Source organism: Kwoniella mangroviensis, chromosome 2 (assembly GCF_000507465.2).
Source record: "Kwoniella mangroviensis CBS 8507 chromosome 2, whole genome shotgun sequence".
Classification (NCBI taxonomy): Eukaryota; Fungi; Basidiomycota; class Tremellomycetes; order Tremellales; family Cryptococcaceae; genus Kwoniella; species Kwoniella mangrovensis.
In genome coordinates this window covers 1,000,004-1,023,383 of record NC_088828.1, presented here as the reverse complement: position 1 = coordinate 1,023,383, position 23,380 = coordinate 1,000,004, and the positions used below count along the sequence as shown (strand labels likewise).

Genomic DNA, 23,380 nt, shown 5'->3' with positions numbered 1-23,380 from the left:
TCCTCATAAAGTGAGACAACCGCACGGATCTCCGCGTCTACGTTGACTATCTGTACCTTTATATGAATGCACGGTCATGCAATCCATGAGTTCATGCCAAGATGAAACGTCCACTATTTACCTTGTTCGTCGATTCTCGAGATGTATACAGGAGTTTGAACATACAAGATTCGTGGTGATCTCGTAAATTATGATATATGCCCCTACAGATGTATGTATAGTCACAACTACGGCATATGTTATACGATACTCACTCACATCCACATAATGAATCAACAAAACAACAACCTATACTGGGAGTGTCAAACGGAATCAAATGAATGAAGCCAATTTTGCAAAGGATGGTGATTCGGTTGAGTTGGCCCGAATCCACCGGAAAGTGATAAGGGTGGTAACCATGTGGCATTCATCTCCTCTCCAAAGAAGCTTAAAGAACACCAATTACAGTAACATACTTTTTAGCGATGTGCGATGCGGGATGTGGGGCCAACTTATCATCCCAGGTGGAGCATAGTTATGCTACGAGCACGAGTGTATCATGAGTGAGGTGAGCATAAGCCACAGTTTCATTTTTATCCTGTCATCCCTTTGTCAACCCAAAAGTTCTGGATCCTTTACTTCAATTCGTCTCACTGCTGTAGATACACAGAGAAGAAAGGAGAGTATAGAAGGACATATATATCTTATCGAAGTAACTTTTCTATCTTCTATCAAACCTCCTCACCCATACTTCAAGAATTCGATAATCAGTCATTACCACAATGAGCGAAATGGAATACTATATTGGATTCGATGTGTAAGTCGGCAGCCCTATCATTACATTCTCGACCTATATCACCAGCTAATATCGTTTACTACTTGTATAGCGGTACAGGCTCAGGCAGAGCTTGTCTGGTAGATAAAAATGGAAAGTTGATCGCTGAGCATTCCGGTGGGTCAACTTATACATCTACATCTAAATGTACAACCATACACTGATGACTGATGATTGCCTGACCATGTTAATTCTGTAGAGGCAACTCTCACTCATAGATCACCAACCGACCATCGGATCTTCGAACAATCCACGTCAAACATCTGGTCATCCCTGGCCAAATGCTGTATGACCATCTTGGCATCTTCCGGGATAGACCCCAAGCAAGTCAAGGGAATAGGATTCGATGCTACCTGCTCCCTCGCCGTGGTCAATAAAGATGGTAGACCCGTATCCGTTTCTCGAACAGGTTTGACCGAGGATGATGAGAAAGATGAAAACTTGGGTAGAGAAGATGCAGAGAAGGACGTATGGAATGTCATTCTCTGGGCGGATCATCGAGCTGAGGAAGAGGCTGAGAAAATCAATTCTACCGGAGAGGGAGTATTGGGCTTTGTAGGTAAAACTATGAGTGTGAGTGTTGTCTTTGATCATGAGCATTCCCAGTATCAATAGGGCTCTTTGTAAAACCCTTTGGCGTAGTTAATTGTCGGGAAAGCTGATAAAATGATATGTAATGATAATCATAGCTCGAAATGGAAATCCCAAAGACTCTGTGGTTATCGAAACACATGAAGTCTGATGAATTCAAAAACTCCATGTTCTTTGAGTAAGCTATATTTACCTATCTACATACCAATAATCACAGTCGAACTTAGCTTATATTTGATGATTTTGGTATATAGTTTACCAGATTGGTTGACTTACAATGCCACCTCCTCATTGGCAAGATCAGCATGTTCCTTAACTTGTAAATGCTCGTTCGTACCACCCGGAGCGAAGATGGTACATGAGTGCGATGGGAATAAAGAAGAGGTCAGTAAAGATGGTTGGTCAGCTAGGTTCTTCAACAAAATTGGTGAGTTGAGTATGATCATATCGCGGTTGTTTCCTTTGTAGACATTCGCTGTGAGATCCAAATTACTGATCAGATCTGTATTACTTGGTCTGTACTTTTCCAGGTCTCGAACAAATGGTCGAGAATGATTTCGAACAATTAGGTGGTATACCAGGTAAAAACGGTTTGGTCTTGACTGCTGGTCAACCAGTTGGTAAAGGCTTGAGCAAAGCTGCCGCGGATTCATTGGGTTTGGTAGAAGGTACAGCAGTAGGAAGTGGTGTCATTGATGCGTGAGTGGTCTCAAACCCAATACTTCCTATGCCAAGCAGACTTTTGGGCGAAATGATCCAGACTGATAACTCGTCCCGGGTAATAGATACGCAGGATGGATAGGTACTGTAGCAGCTGCTCAGGGCGAAGGACAACCTAAACCCACACTTGAAGATGCATCTTCAAGATTGGCTGCTATTGCCGGTACGAGTACTTGTCATATTGCCCAGAGCAAGGAAGGTATCTTGGTTCCTGGGTGAGTCGATTTCGACATAATTGATCAGACAGAGGAAAGGCTGACTATTGAGATGATTTCTTGCAGTGTTGTGAGTTGCTGCAGCTACCGATATCTTGCAACTGTAGACAATAGCTGATGTCGGTGAATGTCAGTGGGGTCCTTATCGAGATGCCGTCTTCCCTGGATTATGGATGAACGAAGGTGGTCAATCGTCCACAGGACAAGTGAGTATCTGACAATCTAAACTAGATTACGATCAGGACTAGGATGGTATGCTGATTCGCTATTATTTTAGCTCATCGACTTCATGATGCAAACCCATCCTGCGTACCCTAAATTAGTCGAGTTATCTAAGAAATCAGGTAAAAGTACTTTCGAGTTGTTAGGTGATAGATTGGAGGAAATGATGAAAGAGAGGAATGCAATTACTTTGAGTGAGTTCATCGATCATCTGAGTCTAACATAATTATACGAGATGTAATTATGATGCTGATTGATGATAATTCTGATGATCAGCTCATCTCACCAAGGATTTACATTTCTATCCTGATTTGGTGAGTCATGTTCCGGCTATGATAGTAGATAAGATCAATCCGACTGATAATCATCTTGTATTTATAGCACGGTGAGCTATCACACACTGTTTGTTCGATCACGACCATCTTAGCTCATCTTGTGGTTTATCAGGAAATCGATCCCCTCTAGCCGATCCTCGAATGAAAGGTTCCATCGTTGGTTTGACCTTGGATGATAGTTTGAGTGATTTGGCAGCTAAGTTCAATGTTACGCTCGAGGTGAGCTGTCACCTTCTTAGACATCTGGGTCTGAATATAACTCTTCAGCTGACGAATCAATGATGATTCCAAATAGGCGATCGCACTTCAAACGAGACATATCGTAGATGAGATGAATGCCAAGGGACATAAGATTGATTCGATCTATATGAGTGGTGGGTTGATTTCCTTCTTTGATATAACGGGGATATGACTGTGAAAATGTGATGAGGCAAGGCAGGAAGAGAAGAAATAGGTTCAAGTGGACAATTAAACTACGAACATCAGAGCAAAGAGACAAAACGAAGAGAGAAATTCCTTAAACCATATCACCACGACTGAATATACTGACTTTACTTCATCCATATCACACTATAGGTTCTCAAGCCAAGAACGGCCCCCTCATGAGACTCCTATCTACCGTCCTTCAAATGCCCGTCATCATCCCACCTCAACCTTCCGCAGCGGTCGTCCTGGGAGCAGCGATGTTAGGTAAATACGCATATGACATCTCACTCGAGAGACAATCTCAAGAGATAACCTCGCAGGAAGAAGCTAAAGCTGCGAGTGAGAAAGATAAAAACAAATTATGGGACGTCATGGTTTCCATGACTCATCCTGGTAAGACTGTCGAACCTCGTTCTGACGAGTTGGGAGAGAAGGAGAGAAAATTGTTGGATGTTAAATATAAGATTTTCAGAGAGGCTGTGGAGGTTCAGAGGAAATGGAGAGAAATGATTGCTCAGGCTTTGTAAGTGGAATACTCATGTGGAAGTACACCTGAGGGTTATGGATATGGATAAAAGGGAAGGGAAATTCAAGGAGAGGAAAGGGATCTCGATGTATATAGAATAAATAAACAAGTAGATAAATAATGCATTTGAATTGAATTGATAAAATTTACGTACGACGAGTACGATGATCATCGCATAAGGAAAAATACAATTGAGTTTATTGTACGGTACCAGGATGAATTCAAGTATCACCTACAACTGTAAAACAAGTCAGAATTGATTAACGAGTAGATGCACTGACATGACCGTCAGTTCTACCATAATCTTATCGGAGAATCATTCACGCCAGGGAAACCCCCAAATACAGATATGTATATGCACAGTATATCCGTCCACAAATTGTTACATGCTATATGATCATCTTCTTCAAAAACATATCGTACAAATATTTCGAGAATGAAAATGAAAAGGGAATGAGAAGATGAATCACGAGTTCTTAAAATGCTTACATTGTGTTTGATTCTAAGCTATAAGAAGCAGAACGAGTGTGAGAATGAAGAGGAAAGATAAAGATGGGTTATCTAAATGTTGTGTATATATATATACCTCGACTTCTCTCTTATATGATCATCACCCCCTTCCTCACCGTGTCTCTTCCTTTGATACTAGGTAACTAACCAACCTACTTGGTGTGGGTAGTGGCGTTGTTGTACGCCAGAAGGTTAGGTGAACCAGCAGGGAGGTCAGTGAGTTTACCAGTAGAAGCCAAAGCGACCAAAGCCTTCTTGAGTTTGGCAGGAGTCAAAGTATCCTTCGAAGGTACAGGGGCGAGATTGACTTCGGTCTCAGGGGTGGGTAAGACAGCTTGAGCAAGTTTAGGTAATAAAGAGTAAGCATGAGCGTACAATCCTCCGGTGGCTGAGGTGGTCTCATCTTGAATGTTGAGGGCGTTGAAAGTCTCGGTACCGTGGATGGAGACGAGGTAGGCAAGAAGACCACAGATGTGAGGAGAGGCCATGGAAGTTCCAGAGATGGTGTTGGTAGTTTGGTTTCCACCGATCCAAGTTGAGAAGATGTTCAATCCAGGAGCGAAGATATCAACACATTTACCGTGATTGGAGAAGTAGGCTCGCTCGTCACCCAAGGTGGAAGCTCCGACGGTGACTGCCTTTTCAGCAGCAGCGGGAGAGTAGTTACAGGCGTCTTTGTTGTCACTGTCAGGTAGAAATACATAATGAGTTAGTGACGATTGTCTTCTCGTGCCCTCGGTTAACTCACTTTCCAGCAGCGACAGCGAAGTGAAGACCAGCTTCGACAGCGGCGTTGACAGCATCATCAAGGGATTTAGCTTTACCGCCACCGAGAGACATGTTGGCGACGGATCCCTTGTACTTGGTCTTGCCAGTCGCAGCGAGTTCTTTGGCGGCATCGGCTTTTTCAGCGGAAGCAGCTTCGGCGGCCCATCTGTATAGAATTAAAGGTAAAGTAAGCATATGTAGATACTATTGAACTGTAAGATTCAACTCACAAGACACCAGCAACTACATCGGACATTGACCCAGAACCGTTCGAACCCAGTACTTTGACGGCTACCAACTTGGCGTTCTTGGCTACACCGTATTTTCTTGAACCGACGGTACCAGCACAGTGTGTACCGTGACCATTACCATCCTTATCTACATCGTTCTTAGGGATAGTTTTACCCCATTTAGCTCTACCTTCGAATTCGACGTGATCAATGTTGATACCGGTATCGATGACATAGGCGGTAACACCATCACCACCGTGAGAGTCGTAGTGATATTCGGTGAAAGTGGACAATTTCAATTCGTTTCGGTGGGAGATTCTGGCTAAACCCCATGGAGCACCTTTCTCGGTGGAGATGCCCTCGCTGGCAAGTTCTTCTCCTTCGTCATCGGATGAGGAAATAGCGGAAGAAAGCCAGTCGTCGACTCCATGAGGGATATCTTGAGTACGCATGATTTGATCTCGCTCGACATATTCGACCTCAGGTGAAGATCGGATAGTGTTTAGAGTGTTGGCAGAGAATTTACCAGCTGTGAGGGGAGCAATTTGTCAGCTGATTGCTTGATTATGCTGGCAGCTGTGCTCACCATAACCGTAGTATCCATTATCGGAGGTAGGAGGTTGGTATACATGTTTGATACCGCCGGTTTCTACCTCACCGTTGGAAGAGAATGAATAGAGGGGCTGTAGAGATATGCATGTATCAGCTGCGGATCATGTGATGATGGAACGGTGAAAATGTATGAGTGGGAAGTTGAGCAATTGCGTGAGGAGTACCGTAAAGGTCCCCATCTCCATTGTAGTGATAGGGATGTATGGTAGGTTGAACGATAAGATCGAGGTTAACTCACATCGGCACCGTGCTCTTGCTCTACTCCACTGAGATGGAGAGCGATCTGATTGGCGTCGATACCCTTCTTGAAGACGACGATGTAAGCGTCATCGATGTGTTCACCGCTCTCTGAGAGAGGAGCTAGTTTGCCTTCCTCGGAAGAAGGGTTGATAGGGGTGGCAAGAGCCAGGGTGGGCAAGAGTAAAGCTGTAGCTAATTGGAAACGCATCCTGTGCGAATTGATAACTCTACTTGTCTAAAGAAAGAGGATGGATAGTACAACGATGAAGTAGCCTCTGATGTGGATGTATATGTATGAAGTGAACTGGATAATGGAGAGATGAAGCAAGAAAGGAAGAGATAGATGGATGATGTGCTATCGTCTGATTGATTGATGTGCTATCTCGTACTAACACCGGTCAGCCCGGTACAACCAAAGTGGGACACCCTCCCCAATACGGTAACTGAGCGATGACGAAGTGCACTATCACACTATCACATCACTATCATCGCACATAACCGGATGAGGGAAGTGGCATGAAGGGGAAATCACCCGATAAGGTAAAAATCACCAACAGCGGCCGAGTCAACCGATGCCACAATTTGTTATATGTGAGCACCACTTACAGCTTGACATCGCGTTTGACCTCCACTCTGCATGTCCATCTTCAAGTCGGCTGCACTCCTGGGCTGCAGGAAAGAAGAAGCTGGAAGCTCTACTGATACGCGCGTGATCATTATCACCTATACGATGAACAATAGTTCACCCCCTCGGGCAGCAGAGGGACGTTGCTGATTGTATTGATATACCGTGCAGCTTGACCCGGAATTCTCTTATACTGTCTTTCACGAATACCTCATGTGGGGAGGTTGGAAGCAAAAAGAAAGCTAGAATCGCTCTGTTACCGTCTTCTTCGGTAGGAAAAGAAGAATTACAGCCTGTCCAGCCTCAATCCAAGTCGAAGTCCAGGTCCGACAGGGAGGACGGAAAGGATCATGGCAGAGGAAAGAAGATGAAGTCAGATGAAAGTGCACTCAGCAGCAGTACCGAGGCGAATAAAAGAATGAGGAGGAGAAGTAATAGTGCGGAGATCAAGGCTACAAGTGAAGGTCCGAGGGTGAAGATAAAAGTGGCAAGTGAGGTGGAGCAAGTAAGAGCTGTCATATTCCATGAGGTGAAAATCTTAGCTGATCTTTCATACGTAACTCGGTGATCGAGTTACACTCTATCCCAAATTCATAATGTGAGTGAAACGATCGTTATACTGTACACTGGTTGATCTTTGTGGATTGACGATACTTGGTATATATTCTCCAAGTTTTGACCAAAGGTGCCAAAAGACGATTAGGGTTACCGATAACACAAGTTCGAATGGCTCGTGGACAGTTCAGTAAATTAGCTATTAAGTGAATTGATGATTTACATAAAGAGAGGTACGTGTTATAATCGTATATAAACCTCTTGTGCTGAATGATTTGGTGATATCTAGTAAAAATCACTTGAAAGGTTTCAACAAGCGATGTAAAGCTATAAGAGACAAATATGAGGGGATGAAGATCAATGAAGTCAAAAATGTGTGGGATGAGTGCAAGAGTATCAATGATGAGATGGATGGGTTAGTGAGGGTTGATACTGAGAGATGGGGTCTGAAAGATGTTTTGTTCGAGTGATTGATTGGATTGAGAATTGACGAGGAAGTTCGAAAAGAAAAGCAGGTCAGTAAACAATTAGTCAAGGCTGTTGTAGATGAATAGTACCATGTTGTCAGTCGAGATTGTCAAAGTTCGTTGTGTATCCCATATTTGTTTTCATGTATCTCACATCATTTCATGTTATGTCATGTATTTTATCTGTATGTATCATCTAAAGAGTGATATCCGAGCAGAACATATACAAAAACATTGATATTCATGTAAAGTAGTATGTATATAACATGTCGTACAAAAGCGTAAAGACATAGATAGACGTAAACGATCCGTAAATCCGTTAATCCTTTAACAAGTATTTTGGTTTTATGACAAGGGAATCAACAGGTGGAAATAGAGATACGAGTATAAAGGTTATTACTGAAAATGGCTATATGAACAAGAAGAAGATTATTGTCCGTGTAGATAAGGTAAGGTAAAGTAATAGCGAAAGAAGGAAAACGAAAATACGAATTATTGAAACAAAATTGACATATACAATTTTACATCGCATAAACCTCATGATTATTATGAGGATTGTGTCGTGTGGTTATAATATCAGAGAAGCTTCCTCTACTAAGCCGATGGTCAACCCTACCTCTAAAGTACTCCATAAATGCCACACACCCAATATCATGATACTCAACAGAAGTATCATCTTCAACGAAGTCCGCTTCGTCCTACTGCCAGCATTGGAGGAAGGTTGAGAATGAGGATGACCAAGTAATTTGAGGAACGTATTGGAGAATTGAGGTTTACCACCTTGATTTTGCTGACAACTCGAGAAGGAGAGGGGCGTCTTGGTTTTGGAATCTTTCGAAGATGACATCGATGTCAGTTGTTGAGAGGGGAGTGGTAAGGAGCATGGAGCGAGGAGGACCACCTGTTTAGGTGGTGGGGTAGGTAGTCGAGGGGAAGGTGGACGAGGTGGTTCGGCTATGGGTTGAAGTAAGGGTCAAATTGATTAGAACGAGATTCATATACGGTATTTCAAAATATCTTCGCCAAGGAAATGATAGATATATGAAGAAGGACAAGGAGAGGAATAGGAATAGGAAAAAGGATCGACTATTGGAAGGAATGATACTTACTCAACACTATCCCTGGAACTTCTAAACTCATCTCCCCCTCTTCACAATCACTTTCATCCCCCTCCCCATTTCCCATCCCAGTCCCATTGATCGTCTTCGGTTCGGGCGTAAATACCATAGCTCCCATGACGATTCTCGGCGTACTGGGCGTCTTGGGACTATCGAACGAGCTTGAAGTACTTGACGTGGAGGATCTTCTGGTCGGTGTGGAAGTGAATGAAGAAGGAGGTGAGGTAGGGGTAAAGTATGGTGAGTAGATTGGAGGTGGGGTGACAGGTGAGTTGAAATCTAGGTGAAGACCTGTTCAAACGAATGACTTCAATATTGGAGCCAGGTTATATTGTTGATAGTGAGAGAGCAAGAGAGAACAAGGGGAGTAGGGTTTGGTAAGGTAACTCACGAGGTCGTTCAGGCATTTTGACTTGTTGGTGGATATTCCTTGGTAGATCCTAAGATAGGAAGTAGGAGATGAAAGGATCGATTGTTCCTTTATTACGTTCTTTCAGAGATCGTTCTTTCTCTGATTGTTCTCTGGTACTAGTCCAGATATTCAAGCTAAGCTAAAAGAGTGACAGTCGAGTCGGTGCGGATAGCTATAGTGGTTCTAATTCTCTTTGGATTATTATCGATAGGTGGTTGAAAAGAGTGTATATTTAGTAGGTGTTGTATTTTGAAGTTCAGTCGTTATAACAAATGAGTGTGATCGTTAGAGTTGGGCTTTCAATTTGAAGAAGGTTGTGATTTACTTGGTTACAAACACATTTACAGAATGCGTATCAAGTCGTTTTGACGAAATGGATCTTTCACGTCGAAGGGTGAATTTATCGTGTAAAAGGACAGGGCGGGATAGCGCTATGATCTTTTCTCCAATCGAGGCCTTGAGCAGATGTCCCTTCTTAAAGAGTTGTGTGAGCTATGCGATCGGACTAGACACCGAATAAGTGGTAAGAAGGTATGTGCGTTAAGGAGAGGAGGGTTAGGGTAGACCGGCGGAGTATTGGTTCGGTACCGATACAGACAATCGCAAGGGACGTTTGTGTCTGTTTTGTTGACAGGCAAAGAGAGTAAAGGTCGTTTCAGATCTTCAGTATACGTATCAGATCGTAAATGGTGATTTGATAGTCGATGGTCGAAAAGAGTGTGAATGTGATCAGTATGGTTGGATTGTTGTAAAAGAGTGTGGTGGTGTATGGTGTACGATCCAAAGTTGGCCCGAGCTGAACAAGAAATAAATATGAACCAGCAATTTTCTGTCGAAGATGTGTTGATGAAAGATGATGATGAGATGTAAAACAAGGAATGTTTGGTCGAATGCATCAAAAGGATAGGAATATGATCGTCCATCGTCCAGACATCAGACATCATGCATGCATGCATGTATGTACGAGAGAAACAGGTTGTTTGTTTGTGTCTCCACGAGAAGATATAGCCCATCGGTAGGGTTCACGTCATTTTTGTACGGTATGAAAAGTTACTTCACCGTGAAAATCATTCTCGTCCCTCTCCCCTCAGCTTCGACCCTTATTTGCTCATATCCCATCTTGACTATGCTCGTATGCCTGCATTATGGCGTGGTGACATAGGAGTACGTTCATCGTTATGCGTGCCATACAGACTCGCTATGTATTTTCACAGATACGTACCATAAATTCATATCTGCCCATTATTTCAATATCTCAACTATAAGACACAAATTAAGACACACACGATATGCTTGAGATGATATATTTGATAATATGTAGTACACAGGAGATCATAGATAAAGCATTTCTTCAATTTTTCAATCATATTTGCTATTTTAAAATGGGATGTACTATACGTGGGCGACCACAAGAGAATAGAACCGATTCGTGGAGGAAGTGATTCGAATCGACACCCAATCGAGCAAACGATTCATTGCCTGACGAAATTTAGGGTTCGGGGAAAGAGATGCAAAGGTTGTTTTAGTGAGTGGATCACATGTACTGTTGAGGTGGGCACCATCAGCTTGTCCATCTAATCATCGCTCTAGTCACTTCGTACCGCTTCACTCACCCACATCACCTCGTTGACTACATCATAGTACTCAGTCAGCGTCACATCAACTTGATCACAAAAGTCTTTCTTATTCACATTGCGGACTCTGTTCCAGTCTCTTGTCTAATCGGCATTCGGCAGATCAGTGCTGGCTCTGGTCATTTTTTGAAGTGATCCCTATCAGATGAAATCACTTACACAATTGCTGGGGATCAAAACTTGCTTGAACAGTGACAGAAGATCCAGTGGCGACCGAAGCAGTATCACTGTTATCGTCAGGAGGGTAGACAAAATCTCTAGCTTTCCACGCGATCAACTATGTTGGGTAGACCTGCGTGTCAGAAATGTTTCACGATTAACTTTCAATGTTGATGACCGAACTCACATCGGCATACTATGAGATACAAAATGGTGAAGTCAGAGGAAAAGTAGACACAATGCTTTGGCAATACTCAACTCACGTAGACCACAGGAACGAGCTGTATATGGGATAACAATCACTTTGTCAGCTGATGCCGCTCCTAGAAGAAGCAAAGAACTCACAGATACCGCTCGTGAACTTCTCGCATAGGAATAGCATAAATCGTTGCAAAGTCCTTGCATCCTATCCGCTGTGAACTAGTAGTGGATATCACAAACTTCAACTCAAGAATATCATCACGATGGAAAGACCAAACGTACGTTGTTCTCATCGATGACGACAACGCTACACGTAAACTTAGAGTCAGCTAACATTGATTACAGGGTTACATAGAATGTGGACGGACTAGTGTGTAGGTCTGGCGGTACCTTGTAATCCCGCATGAGACTGTATATCACAGGTAAGCATATTCCTACATCGAGGAGATGAAATCAAGCGGTTACTCACTTGTAGGTAAAAGTCAAAGGCGAAGGGATGAGTGACGTCTGTGTCAACAACAGTACCTGTTCAAGCTATCAGCGGAACTGTCTCAGAAAAAGGAGAATGTAGCTCTTCCAATTCACCTGCTAATAAATTGCCAGTTTTATCGGTATCTCTTCTATCTTCAGCGAAAAATCTCATATGGTGCTGAGAACGGAACTTGTCAGATCGTATCTGCATACCCATTTAAAGCTTACGAAGGACGACTTACTCTCTTAGCGCAGATAACCAAGGTGATCTTAGGGTTGTATTTTGGATCAAGCTCTTTGAACGCTTGCTTGACCCGATCCATCTCGATTCTTTTGGACACCTGCTGATCAGAAGTGCTTCGAAAACGATAGTGAACTCAACCACTCACGTAGCACAAAGATCGTATTGGCCTTCAGAAACTCCATCTCTGAAGAATAAGATCTTTTGTGGCTTGAACCCGGTCCTCTTCTCGAACAATTTTATATGATCCTTTATCATTGAAGTGAGATCATCGATCATTTCCCTGAGTCATTGAATCGGCCTCAGCCTGTAAATGCACAATCAGATGGAATTCGTGGGACGACTCACCGTCGACCTGGCTGGAGTCGGACACATGGTCTGTACATGTTATTGTCGCCGTTGACGGCAGCCACGGACACAGCGATTGAAGGCAGCAATGCCTTATCCTTTCCAGCTGGGGGAGGGTGCGTGACATCGGCACCAATCAACATCGTGGTCTTATCGATCTGCAAAAGCCCGCTTCCTGTCAGCTTGTCCTGGTCCTTCAAAGATCCCTCCGCATTGGACTTACCGAACTTGGTATCGGCACCGCATGCGTAACTCCCCCAAGCTTGGAGTGGATCTTCATGGACACATTACTCAGATACTAGGATTTGGTCATTCGACATGTCAGATAAAACGGTCACGATATTGGAAATTCGGGATGAACATACCATAGAAAGGCCTCGTTCAATTTTGAACCTGGCGGAGAGCATGATTTGAGTTACCACAGGCTTTTGGAACTTCAGCGTACATATTTGCAGACCGATTGCTCAGATACTAACCTTTGTAAGCTCGTTGGTAGCAATTCTCTTGATAGCTTGATATAAACCAGACTCCTTAGACTGACACGATTTACACCTAGTCAGCTTGGACATTACTAAGCGTCTGCGGAGAAACTGCAGAAGACCTACTGGTACAACGATAACAATCAATTGGGGATAAACGTTTCCTCCGTATTTGGAAGCAAGATTTGCAGCGGCACTAAGCGATGCTACGAGATTTGTCAAGTCCCCCCTGTGGATCGGCGGTTCTCTGCCTTGAACGTTGCAGTCGTTTCTCGACAAGGTCGACATCAATCTATAGAACCGAATGAGTGATTCAACACCTCCCGAGCACTATGTACTTACTGCCCCATAACGGATTCTGCAAGAGCATTCTCAAAGTCAGCAGGCTAGATTTGGTCGTCCTGTCTGCGATTCTTGTACTCACTGATCCCGCCATCATCAAGGTATCTGTCAAAACACAAGATTGACCAGGCTGACAGAGGTTTATTGGCTTTCACGAACTACGCTCATCATCAGATTCATTCGCACGCTGGAGGGAGAGTCGTCTCACCTTGTTGTCATTCAGATTCCAAGCGCTAAATACGCTCGTCCCTCAGTTTATAGCCATTTCGAGTACAAAAAAATGTGTGACTCACCCATTGATTGGTGTTACCGCTCTGCCCTTATAATTCACCTTAGGTGGATCAAGGATCCTAGCTTGCAGTCTCACCATGTCGGGGCTGACTTCAAGGCACCAATCTCTTATCTTAGGTAATCGAGAGTAATCGAGCTTGGCACGCCAACCCATGACTGGTGAGTAAGAGCGAAGATTGTGTCAGCCTAAAACATAGGTCAAACGGGGATAAAACTTACTCTTCTTTCTTCGATCGGCAGGTGCTTTCGCTGCCACCCTGGAGTGGACAGCCATTAGCTCCATTAACTCATAGTATGTCAAGGAAAATCTGTCTCACTTTATCATTTCAGCAGTCTGAGTGGACGACACTGCAGTGAAGGGGATACCATTAAATTCCGTAAGTTGAACGAACTCCATCCTATGAAGGTATGTGAACATATTTTTCTCGTTTCCACACTGAAGAGAATATGGACTTACGGAATCAACTTTCTCCCTCTGTTTTTGCCAGTCACAATCATAGGTAAGTCTGGATGCCTGATTGTAAGATTATATAGAGATTTGAAATATTCAACCGCAGAAACCATCTTCTTTTGTGGACTGTTGTGTTCGTTGATCTCGAATCTGATCTGTGCAGCTGTTTCAGTTGTGAAGCCTTCAATTCTAAAAGGTCGTGTGGTTGCTCTGCGATCGAAGGGAGGAATGGCATCAATACTCTACTCATCCAGGTCTCTGGTAGGGTTACTAACCGGTAGGTTAAGGTATATTTGGCACCCCAAAACAACTTTTTCAATTTTTCGTGACTGTATCGTCGGGACAGTATATCTGCCAAGCGGGCAGAGGAGTTGCCCAATCCCGGACCAAAGCCACCTCTTCCTCTTGGACCACCTCTGCCACCTCTACCGCCTCTTCCACCACTACCATTGCCATCGCCCATGAAGATCTCCGTTACGATTTCCTGGGCGAAAGATATCAGCTACGGGAACCGTAAAGAATTCCGTAAATGCAAAACTCACTAGCAGGTTCCCAGATCGGAAGAATGGACCATAAGCAGTATCAAGCTGAAGCAAACTCAAGAGCGTCAGAGACCAAATTATCAGGAAACTAGGGTTGATACTCACCTGAACCGCGGGAAAGCCACTTTGGCTGGGAATGAAGGATTGAATGAATCCATTGAGGACCGATCCGACGCCACTCATGGGCACAGCGTCATCTGGATGACGATTTAGTACCTTGACCTACCCAATAAAGCCAACTGTGACAACTCACCGAGAGTAAAGGATCTTCTACCTTGACCTCCTTTCGGAACAAATCGGTCATACAGATCTTGACGAAGAAGGGTGTTGATAGCAGCTTTACCCATAGCCTATGCAAGGTTTGCTTCAGTAACGGCCACTCAGCCTCGATATATGAGGTTTTTTTTCACTCACTACCATATCTCTCGTGTCGGGATCGAAGGCCTGGCCTTGACAGTATGACAAGATTACGTTCAAGTCGATCTCTCGCGCGAATTGAACTTTAACGTTGAAGATTCGATTTTGCCTTCCTCTTTGAGTGGGAGTTTGCCCTTCCTCATCTTTGAGCTCGACCTTGAGGTTTGCCTATATAACAGTCGAAGTCAGTCAAGCTCTATAATGCGCCAGGACCTCAAGATGAGAAGGTCTTATACAACTCACAACGGCCCTGCTAAGTGGTAACTTGAATGTGGCATAAAAGTTACGCCTTCGACCCAACGTCGGAAGTCAGTTGAAGCATAAAGTGATGAGTACGGGAAGAGCTCACTCCCTGTCAAAAGCTGCTCCGGCAAGACCTTCTTTAATCGCACCTTCTGGCGCAGTAGCACAAAGCTCCTTCCAGATCTTCCATTTCAACTCCTTGTATTGTTTCTGGCCACTGAGTATATGCCATGTCAGCCGAACAGTCAACCAACTCAACTCCGAAAATAAGCTTACCCATTCGAGTCTCTTGATCTGAGGGTGGACTGTATGTCGATATCGATATCATAATGACTATACAGTAATTGTCTCGGTCAGCGCCGTTATCCTTCGAATTTCTGAATGAACAGAGCCAAGACTCACTATACAACCATGTCGCTTTTTCCGAATGTAACGGGAACATATTGGCAGAAACGGGTATCTTTTTACCTTGACGCCCAAAGTCTGTAAGAACGAAGAATGTATGTCAATCAAGAGAGAAGAATTGACATTTTAGTAGCATGTGGAGCTCACCAGGTCTTCGTACGCAATCTGGATAATTTAGCACAGATCATCAGCGATATATCCATTCTGTATGGGCTCGCACATGAAGCGGAGTAGGCTTACTAGCGAGATCATCCTTAGCGTCTCTCAGCGACAAGCTGTTGAAGGCATCTTCGATCTGTTGAGACTAGTAGCAGACGGAAGATTGATTGATAGTCAGCTCTTCTAAACACGCGAAAGCCAAGTGAGGCCAATGGGAATACTGTACTGTATAAGAATTCTCCGATTTTCTCGAGTTGAAATGAACAAACCTACCTCAGTCGCTGCACTCATCTTGATTTGAGATTACTACAACTCCTCTTTATCTGACTCAAAGAACTAGGTTCAAAGCTGGACTAGATACCAAGCTTCAATGTGAAGTTGAGTGAGAACGAGGAAAGAAAAAGGAGACAAAGAGAGGTGTAAAGTATATATATATATATATGTCAGTGGTGAATTGATGGATTGATGGATTGAGAAGCCAAAAAGAGCACATTCACACAAACATGATGTAACCTCGTGTTGACTCTTCCAGAGCTAAAAGTGGGTCAGTGCGTAAGATGAGTGTGTCTCCCATCAGATCAAAGGCCCCTATTCCGATTCTGATCATAATCAAACACAGTGCACGGACCACCGTCTCAGTATTCATTGATAAGCCAAGGATCTTGGTGGTGATTTCATGGCTATTGTTTGTTTGCTTCGCATCGGTTGGTTCTTTAAAAAATAAGACGTAAGAACGATGATCGGCGTCAGTGTAGGAAGGAATCAATCTTTCAATTCATGTCCCAAGTACAAGATTTCCTCTTGATAGAGGATCATTTCAAGTACTGTGCCAGTGGATTGATGAGATGTTGTCACAGTAATCATAGGAGCACGATATTGTGTCGTGAGAACCAAGTGTGGACTAGACCACAGCTATACATTCCATACCGTTCAAATTATTGCCACTAATCATTTCACCAATGATAATTCTGTTCACAAGTTTACAGACCGAAAGAAATGTTGATGCCAATTCACAACAGATCCTTCAAAAATAATAGAATCTCAGAAAATATGAAAAGCAAGTCGAGAAAAGTATGGACGAGTTTTGGAAATCAGACGTAATATGATAAATGATATTTACAGTTCGAGTTCAATTTTAAAACGAGCATAATCGTAAAGAGATTCAATGAGAAAGCGAAGAAAGTGAAGGAAGTGAAGAGAGCGAAGAATTGTCGTTCCCAGAGTATAAGTCGAAGGTTCGGAAGAGATTTGATTCTACAAGATCATCTCTTCAATCGTGTTACATATACTATCACAAGTCGTCAGCGAAATACGACACCATGAATACATAGAACTTACCCAACCGACATTGTTGACTGTAGATGGTATAGATGATGGTCAGCCACGTCACAGGAAGCTAGTCCGGAATTGTTGTACACTTACATTCCGCATCGGCTTCAATTCGTTTTTCTGTCAGAGGTCAAGTGCGAGTCAGCTCGGATCCCTTACCGGGGTGATAGGTGAACTGACTGATTCTGAGAGGGTCAAAAGTCATCGTTTCTCTCTTTCCTCCTGCACCAGACGAGGGAGCAGTGGAAGCAGCTTCGGTACTAGTGTCTTCATTGTATACCCAGTCTCGGACCTTTTCAGCGACGATGTCGGCGTACTGGACAAGACAAAGGCATATCAGCTGCCCCTCACTTCGAGAAGCAGCAATCCAGAAAATTACTCACATAAGCAACCGGAACAAGCTGAAGCAATAAAGCAAAACAAAGATTGATCAGTAAGATCCTCAAACATCAACACGACAGGAACTTACCGAGACAGATCGTGTAGCTCGGGCGAAAGTATAGCACAAGTCGTTCACAAGCTTTTGTAGCTTGTCGGCGGTGTACTAAGGACGAAGTCGAACATGAGCTATTTTGCTCACTGACATACACCAAAGACTCACCTTGTTTTCATCTGCGACAACGACGCTGGCATTACACGAATTAGCTCAGAGCATCACCGGAGGAGCAAGATTAAGTTACTAGTGGGTAGGTCTCGCTGTTCCTTGAAGACCGGCATGAGCCTGCACAAGATTATTCAGCACTACATCGACACAGCTGGTAGGTCGTGAAGATGACTAACTTGGAGGTAAAAATCGTGAACCATAGGTGAAGTCACTTGTTTGTCGACGATGGTACCTGTGACCTCAATTATCAGTCTGATATATATCTTGGCTTAACATGCCAAACTAACCGGGAGGAAGATTTCCAGTCCTATCTCTGTCTTCGTCTTTTGCTGCGAAGAATCGCATGGCGTGTCTCTTCGCGCAGATAACGAATGTGATCTTCGGCATGTACTTCCCAAATCGTCTAGCAGCCTTTTTGATGGCCTCTACTTCGTACCTGCACAACACCAATCAGCATTCTTTCAAAGCAGAAAAACGAATGTCACAACTCACTGAACGCAATGGGCGTACTGTCCTTCGGAAACACCATCACGGAAGAACAAGATTTTCTCTGGCTTGGTTTTTGTGTTCTTCTCGAATGTAACGATGTGGTCGTACATCATATTTTCGAGATCTTGTATAATTTCTCTGAGATGAGATTTTGAGGGTAAGCGTACGAAGGGAGATATGTGAAACGAAACCACTTACACCCTTCCTGCTTGTTGTCTGATTGCTGGCGTAAATTTGTTGTTCTCACCGTTGATAGCTGAGATGCTGACAGCGATTGAAGGAGAAAGTAGACCATCTTTGGGAGGAGGATGAGTTACCTGTAGAAAGAGCCATAGCATCAGTCATGATATACTCAGCAAACAGACAGGGGCTTTGTTACCTACATCCGCTCCAACCATCATGGTGTTCTTTTCGATCTAAATGACCATCCTCATCAGTACGGTAAACTTAGCTTCTGGCACGAAATTCCGCTCACTCCATGTCCAACAACGTGAGTGATGCCACCGAGCTTGGCGTGAACTTTCATGGCCACATTACCACAGTACTAAAATGAGGAATGTCATTGATCAGTAAAGGGGCCGGCGACTGCAGGTTCAGAGGGCTCACCTGATCCATACCTCTATCACTCTTAATCTTCGCGGATTGTAGGCATTGGGTAACCACAGGCTAGAAAAAGGACCAAATTCAGTCACACCGCGGCCAGTAGTCTGACTCATCTCCGATCCTATGGCTTACTTTCAGAAGTCCTTCGGCTGTAGGTTGGTGAGCACGTAAGCTCGGTTATCTGCTATGATTCAGTGCTTCAACTCACCGGCATTGGCTTTGATTGCCTTGTACATAGGAACATCCTTTTTCTGGTATGGAAATAAATGTCTTGTCAGTGATACTGAATTGGAACTCAGTAAGAGATACTCACCGGCATGATAACAACGATCAATTGAGGATTTATCTTTGATTTCATGTAGGCTTTCCTAGCCGCCTCTTGGAGCCCAGCCTTAATCCCGCCGAGGTAGGCATCTGGGAGCGATCAGAGAAAGCACCGGGTTTTATTGTTTGTTTTACGGACGATCTGACGATGAAAGGCAAACTCACTACCGTGCGGATCCCAGGTGAAGCAGTCCGGTTGTCGATTTTCGACCTTACAGCCTGAAAAGAATTATCAAACACGTTAGCCAAGTCAATGTGGTAGGGTACAGTGGGGTTACTTGCCGTATCGATTAAGCACATCGGTAAAGCTATGACTACATCAGCGTTTGAATTTTTGCAGCAAGTGTGTCGCACATACAAGGTGACAAATTTTTCTGTTAACAAGGATGGAAGGGTTAGCGTTAGACGATACACCCGTCAAGGGTATATGTACACTCACGCATATCTTGGACGGTGCATCTATCGTCAAACGAAACAACAGACCAAGACTTGAGAGGTTTTCCAGGTTTCGAGAACTGTTCAAAAAGGTCAGCTAGTACAATGTACTTGCGGACACTATAAGCGCACGCGACACTTACCTGAACAGCCTTCAAATTCCATCCACTGTTCCGATATCAGATCCATCAGCGTGGATAACGTTATCATCAATTTGCAGAAGGCCAAGGAGACTTACCCAAAATTTGCTCGCAGGCTCTTACCTTGTCCATATAGGACGTTGGGTGGATTGAGGACTCTTGCAGGAACAGTCATCATATTCTTGTTGACTTCCACACCCCATGCTTTGATCTTTGGCAAGTTACTGTAGTCGAGCTTAAGTCGCCAAGAGTTGACTATGGGAAAGATAACATCAGTACACCAAATATTGTTCCAACAATCGGGATGATACTCACTTGTTGCTTCTCGCTCGGGAGGGGGCTTGGCAGCATGTCGAATAATGTTTAGAGTCGTCAGACCAGGTACTCTCAATATTATACCGAAATGTACTTATCTCGGCAGTCTGATCGGCAGTGAGTCTGACCATTGGTATTTTGTTGAATGGTTCGAGCTTCACGAATTCCAAGCTGGAAATAGGGTATGTGATCAGCATTTTCTCGAGACGATCGATGAATACTGTGAGCACTCACGGAATATAGTTGTTTTTGCCGTATAGCACACAAGGCAATCGGGGCTTGGTTACCTGTCTATTATATACTTCCTTATAGTACTGAGGAACAGAGACTTGTCGATCAGGCTTACCATCTTTACCCGTAAGATTGAACTTAAGGGCCTCAGCAGGTTGTGACGAGATCTTTGTCATCGTGAAGATACGATCGGTGGCCCTGCATAGAGGTTGCATCATCAGCTCAGTGTTCAGAGCTGCGACAATGACATACCTGTGGGTGACCTTAAACTTCGCCATCTTGAGATATTCGTTCAACTTCCTGATTTGACCGGGATTGAGATCTTGGATCGAAGGAACGTGTCCGCCTTGTTGAGGAAGACCACCTCTACCGCCTCTTCCACCTCTGTCAAATCCCCTTCCACCCCTTCCGCCTCTTCCACCGCCACCACCACCTCCCATACCGAGAAGTTTTGCGCAAACATCCTACTCAGAGGCAGATGTCAGACGATCAAATATGTAAAGTAGACACCGATTACTTACTGGTAGCATGCCAGGCTCAATGAAAGCCGAGTAAGCCGTATCGATCTACGTATACACATGATGTGATCAGCGTTATACATATCATTGCAGACAGAACTTGATCTAGCTTACTTGGAGTGCCGGGAATTGAGCAGAGGTCCATCGAAACGATTGTTGGAATCCTCTGTAGAGAACACCACCGTTGGAAAGGGGATAACCACCCTCTACATAGGTGAGAACAACGTCAGATAGGTAAAATGCCTTGACGAATAGGATCAAGTGTCGATACGTACCTTCCGAGAAGAACCTTCGTCCAGCAGCACCAGACATGGTGTATTTCTTCGCTGGATCTTGCCTGAAAAGAACATTCATAGCTTGGATCGCAACGAGCTAACGTCGGACAGTCAGCGGAGTACTACCATATCTCATGATGACTCACCATTGTAGCTCGAGCTTGCTCAGTTTGCTTGTTACCATGACCATAGTCAACGATGGTTTGCAAGTCTACTTTTTGAGCGAATTGGATAACCGCCTTGAACCTTCTGGTGTCACTTTTGGGATCCTTACCATCTTCCTTGAGGGCGATCATGACCTCGCACTGATAACGGGAGAGGATATCAGGTCAAGCATTCCCTCAGTCAGATTGACACTCACTCTATCACCTTGCATGGGGACCGGATAAGGGGTATAGAAGCTCTTACTGTGAAAGGTGGGCTGATGTCAGCTTTGCACTCCAAAGGGTTCTTTCAGCTAAACGACCAGAATAGGAAATTAAGAAAACGTACACTTGGTCGTATGCGGCAGCGTCAAGAGCCTTCTTAAGTTCTCCTTTGGCTTCCTTTACCATTTGATCCCATACTTGTTGAAGGAGAGCTCGAGGTTTTCTACGTCAATTGACAGTCAGCTCAAGCATCCGAAAAGGAAATTTAGCTACTCACTTTTGACCGGTGACTTTGACGACAGGGTTAATCTCGATATCGTAGTGACTGAGTAGAATGATAATGGTCAGCTTGTTACCTGTAAGATCGATGGATGAGGGGGAAAAGGAAGAATCGAAGTTTTTCGTTGAAGGCTAAAACAAATCTACTCGACGAGGGCACCTTCATTCTTGAATCTAGTCAAGTACATGTTGGCGTGAACGTCGATAGCCTTCCCGGCAGTACCGTAGCCTGGAAAGAAGAATTGGTGAAAATGTCAGACATCTTCTTTCCTTTTCGATCGGTGAAGGAAATTACCTGGTCTTGGGGGACAACCTGTTGATTCGAAAATAGGATCAGTGATATGTTGATGGATGGGTAAGCTGGCGAAAAAGAGAGGGGGTGGACATACCATCGAGGGTTTCTTGCATTCCTCTGGTAGTACCAATAGCAAGGTTTTCCATACCAGAGATGAGATCACCGGGGTTCTGTAACGCACAAGGTCAGCTCAACAAGTAAGTGTGTGTGAGAGAAGGAATATGAGAGACTCACTCCGGTCGACTTGGATTTGGGTGTTGCCATGTTGATATATTTGACTTTTCGTTGATGTTTGTTTCAATTGTTTGAGCTGATGAGAGGTAAGAAGTAAATTGGATGATAGTTACAATCAACGATGAAGGCAGAACGACACGCCAGCGCCTGAATCTTTACGCTAGCAGAGTATGACGCAGATGGTTTACGAAGGATGAGAAGCTGGCTGATGTACTCACTTGTTATAGGTGATACGAGTCAGATTACGAAGTTCAGTCGTATAGAAGAGAAGGAAAAGAGAAGAAGAAATCCTTGACCGATTTGGTAGATTGGAGCTCTGTAGTCAAGACGGACAGAAATATTGATGAGAAGCTCGCAGGGTAGTGATGACCACCGGGATTTGTGTTGGGTTGAGAGGTAAAGAGAAATGGGATTGGATTGAAAGGTGAAGAAACGAAAGAAGAGGAAAGAAAGAAGGAAAGATAAATTTCGAAATTATTTGTAGAGTACATTGTTCCGGTATCAATCTGTGTGCTGTATGTCTGTGGTATAAGCACAGATCACCAGAATATCCGAAGTAAACAACCAAAATGATGCAGTTGATGGTGATGGAGATGATGCTGATGATGGTTGATTGGATTTTAGTTTAGTACGATTACTGACTTACGGGTTTCATCCTAAGCGGCGAGCAGCGAAAGGATGTACGTAAACCCTGAATCATGTAGTCTAGATAAGATAGGTCTGTATTCACGACACACTGTCGCATTGCGTGACAGTCGGAATACTGTACTTGAATACTCGTAAGACGAGAGTTCTCGACGATTCTACCGCCAATGTCTTTCATGATCAGATCAAGCAGGTCAAGGAATGTAAAGACGCTTGGATCATCTATCACCCTCGGACAACGACATATCGGAAGATGTTGATAGGGTCACACACAGTATACAACCTGAGGATCTACGATATCCGTGCTGATCGGTCTCGGTCTCGGTCTACCCAGCTCTTGCTTCTTCCGTACTACTCTGCCTGTCTGTTTCGTACTTACCATCCTTTGATTCGCGTTTTAGCGTGTCTCGACATGTGTGTGTTGTTATCATCGTACCTTACTATTGAGACAAGGTTTAACATGTTTCGCTTGATATCCATGTATGCTTCTGATGATCAAAGGTGGGAAAGGTGGGGATGGTGAGACA

General features: G+C 43.9%; 5 protein-coding genes across 5 annotated transcripts; 1 reads left to right on the top strand and 4 right to left on the bottom strand.

Annotated features, from left to right (window-relative positions):
- Positions 1–761: 761 nt before the first annotated feature.
- I203_107234 (uncharacterized protein) lies at positions 762–3,850 on the top strand (the record flags this gene model as incomplete). Its single annotated transcript, XM_065518152.1, has 13 exons — positions 762–796; positions 867–931; positions 1,014–1,387; positions 1,504–1,583; positions 1,660–1,832; positions 1,936–2,104; positions 2,191–2,332; positions 2,475–2,546; positions 2,618–2,756; positions 2,839–2,947; positions 2,990–3,116; positions 3,193–3,271; positions 3,474–3,850. The coding sequence occupies 13 exons, from the start codon at positions 762–764 to the stop codon at positions 3,848–3,850; spliced, it is 1,941 nt and encodes a 646-aa protein (XP_065372882.1).
- Positions 3,851–4,511: 661 nt separating this feature from the next.
- I203_107233 (uncharacterized protein) lies at positions 4,512–6,417 on the bottom strand (the record flags this gene model as incomplete). The annotated part of the gene is made up of 5 exons (XM_019145319.1): positions 4,512–5,043; positions 5,108–5,293; positions 5,358–5,886; positions 5,944–6,040; positions 6,208–6,417. The coding sequence occupies 5 exons, from the start codon at positions 6,415–6,417 to the stop codon at positions 4,512–4,514; spliced, it is 1,554 nt and encodes a 517-aa protein (XP_019005138.1).
- A 2,007-nt stretch (positions 6,418–8,424) lies between these two features.
- On the bottom strand, positions 8,425–9,381 carry I203_107232 (uncharacterized protein; the record flags this gene model as incomplete). Its single annotated transcript, XM_019145317.1, has 3 exons — positions 8,425–8,810; positions 8,966–9,265; positions 9,366–9,381. The coding sequence occupies 3 exons, from the start codon at positions 9,379–9,381 to the stop codon at positions 8,425–8,427; spliced, it is 702 nt and encodes a 233-aa protein (XP_019005136.1).
- A 1,790-nt stretch (positions 9,382–11,171) lies between these two features.
- I203_107231 (uncharacterized protein) lies at positions 11,172–16,060 on the bottom strand (the record flags this gene model as incomplete). The annotated part of the gene is made up of 34 exons (XM_065518151.1): positions 11,172–11,297; positions 11,367–11,375; positions 11,443–11,460; positions 11,525–11,599; positions 11,663–11,687; positions 11,749–11,789; positions 11,850–11,905; positions 11,966–12,029; positions 12,094–12,181; positions 12,241–12,375; positions 12,441–12,598; positions 12,664–12,738; positions 12,806–12,865; positions 12,917–12,976; positions 13,046–13,211; positions 13,262–13,277; positions 13,344–13,419; positions 13,470–13,494; positions 13,555–13,708; positions 13,772–13,809; positions 13,870–13,950; positions 14,010–14,213; positions 14,279–14,487; positions 14,546–14,590; positions 14,651–14,742; positions 14,799–14,895; positions 14,960–15,130; positions 15,206–15,251; positions 15,312–15,422; positions 15,482–15,538; positions 15,608–15,665; positions 15,758–15,775; positions 15,851–15,914; positions 16,043–16,060. The coding sequence occupies 34 exons, from the start codon at positions 16,058–16,060 to the stop codon at positions 11,172–11,174; spliced, it is 2,736 nt and encodes a 911-aa protein (XP_065372881.1).
- Positions 16,061–17,048: 988 nt separating this feature from the next.
- Positions 17,049–22,238, bottom strand: I203_107230 (uncharacterized protein; the record flags this gene model as incomplete). Its single annotated transcript, XM_065518150.1, has 37 exons — positions 17,049–17,057; positions 17,108–17,124; positions 17,192–17,218; positions 17,279–17,414; positions 17,482–17,499; positions 17,568–17,642; positions 17,700–17,724; positions 17,779–17,819; positions 17,879–17,934; positions 17,990–18,138; positions 18,195–18,329; positions 18,390–18,508; positions 18,575–18,607; positions 18,667–18,735; positions 18,798–18,857; positions 18,927–18,943; positions 19,003–19,045; positions 19,108–19,208; positions 19,284–19,337; positions 19,531–19,633; positions 19,697–19,721; positions 19,792–19,948; positions 20,009–20,033; positions 20,137–20,179; positions 20,243–20,437; positions 20,492–20,703; positions 20,761–20,805; positions 20,872–20,963; positions 21,033–21,129; positions 21,179–21,337; positions 21,394–21,439; positions 21,525–21,623; positions 21,678–21,725; positions 21,827–21,908; positions 21,975–21,992; positions 22,069–22,144; positions 22,209–22,238. The coding sequence occupies 37 exons, from the start codon at positions 22,236–22,238 to the stop codon at positions 17,049–17,051; spliced, it is 2,736 nt and encodes a 911-aa protein (XP_065372880.1).
- Positions 22,239–23,380: the final 1,142 nt, after the last annotated feature.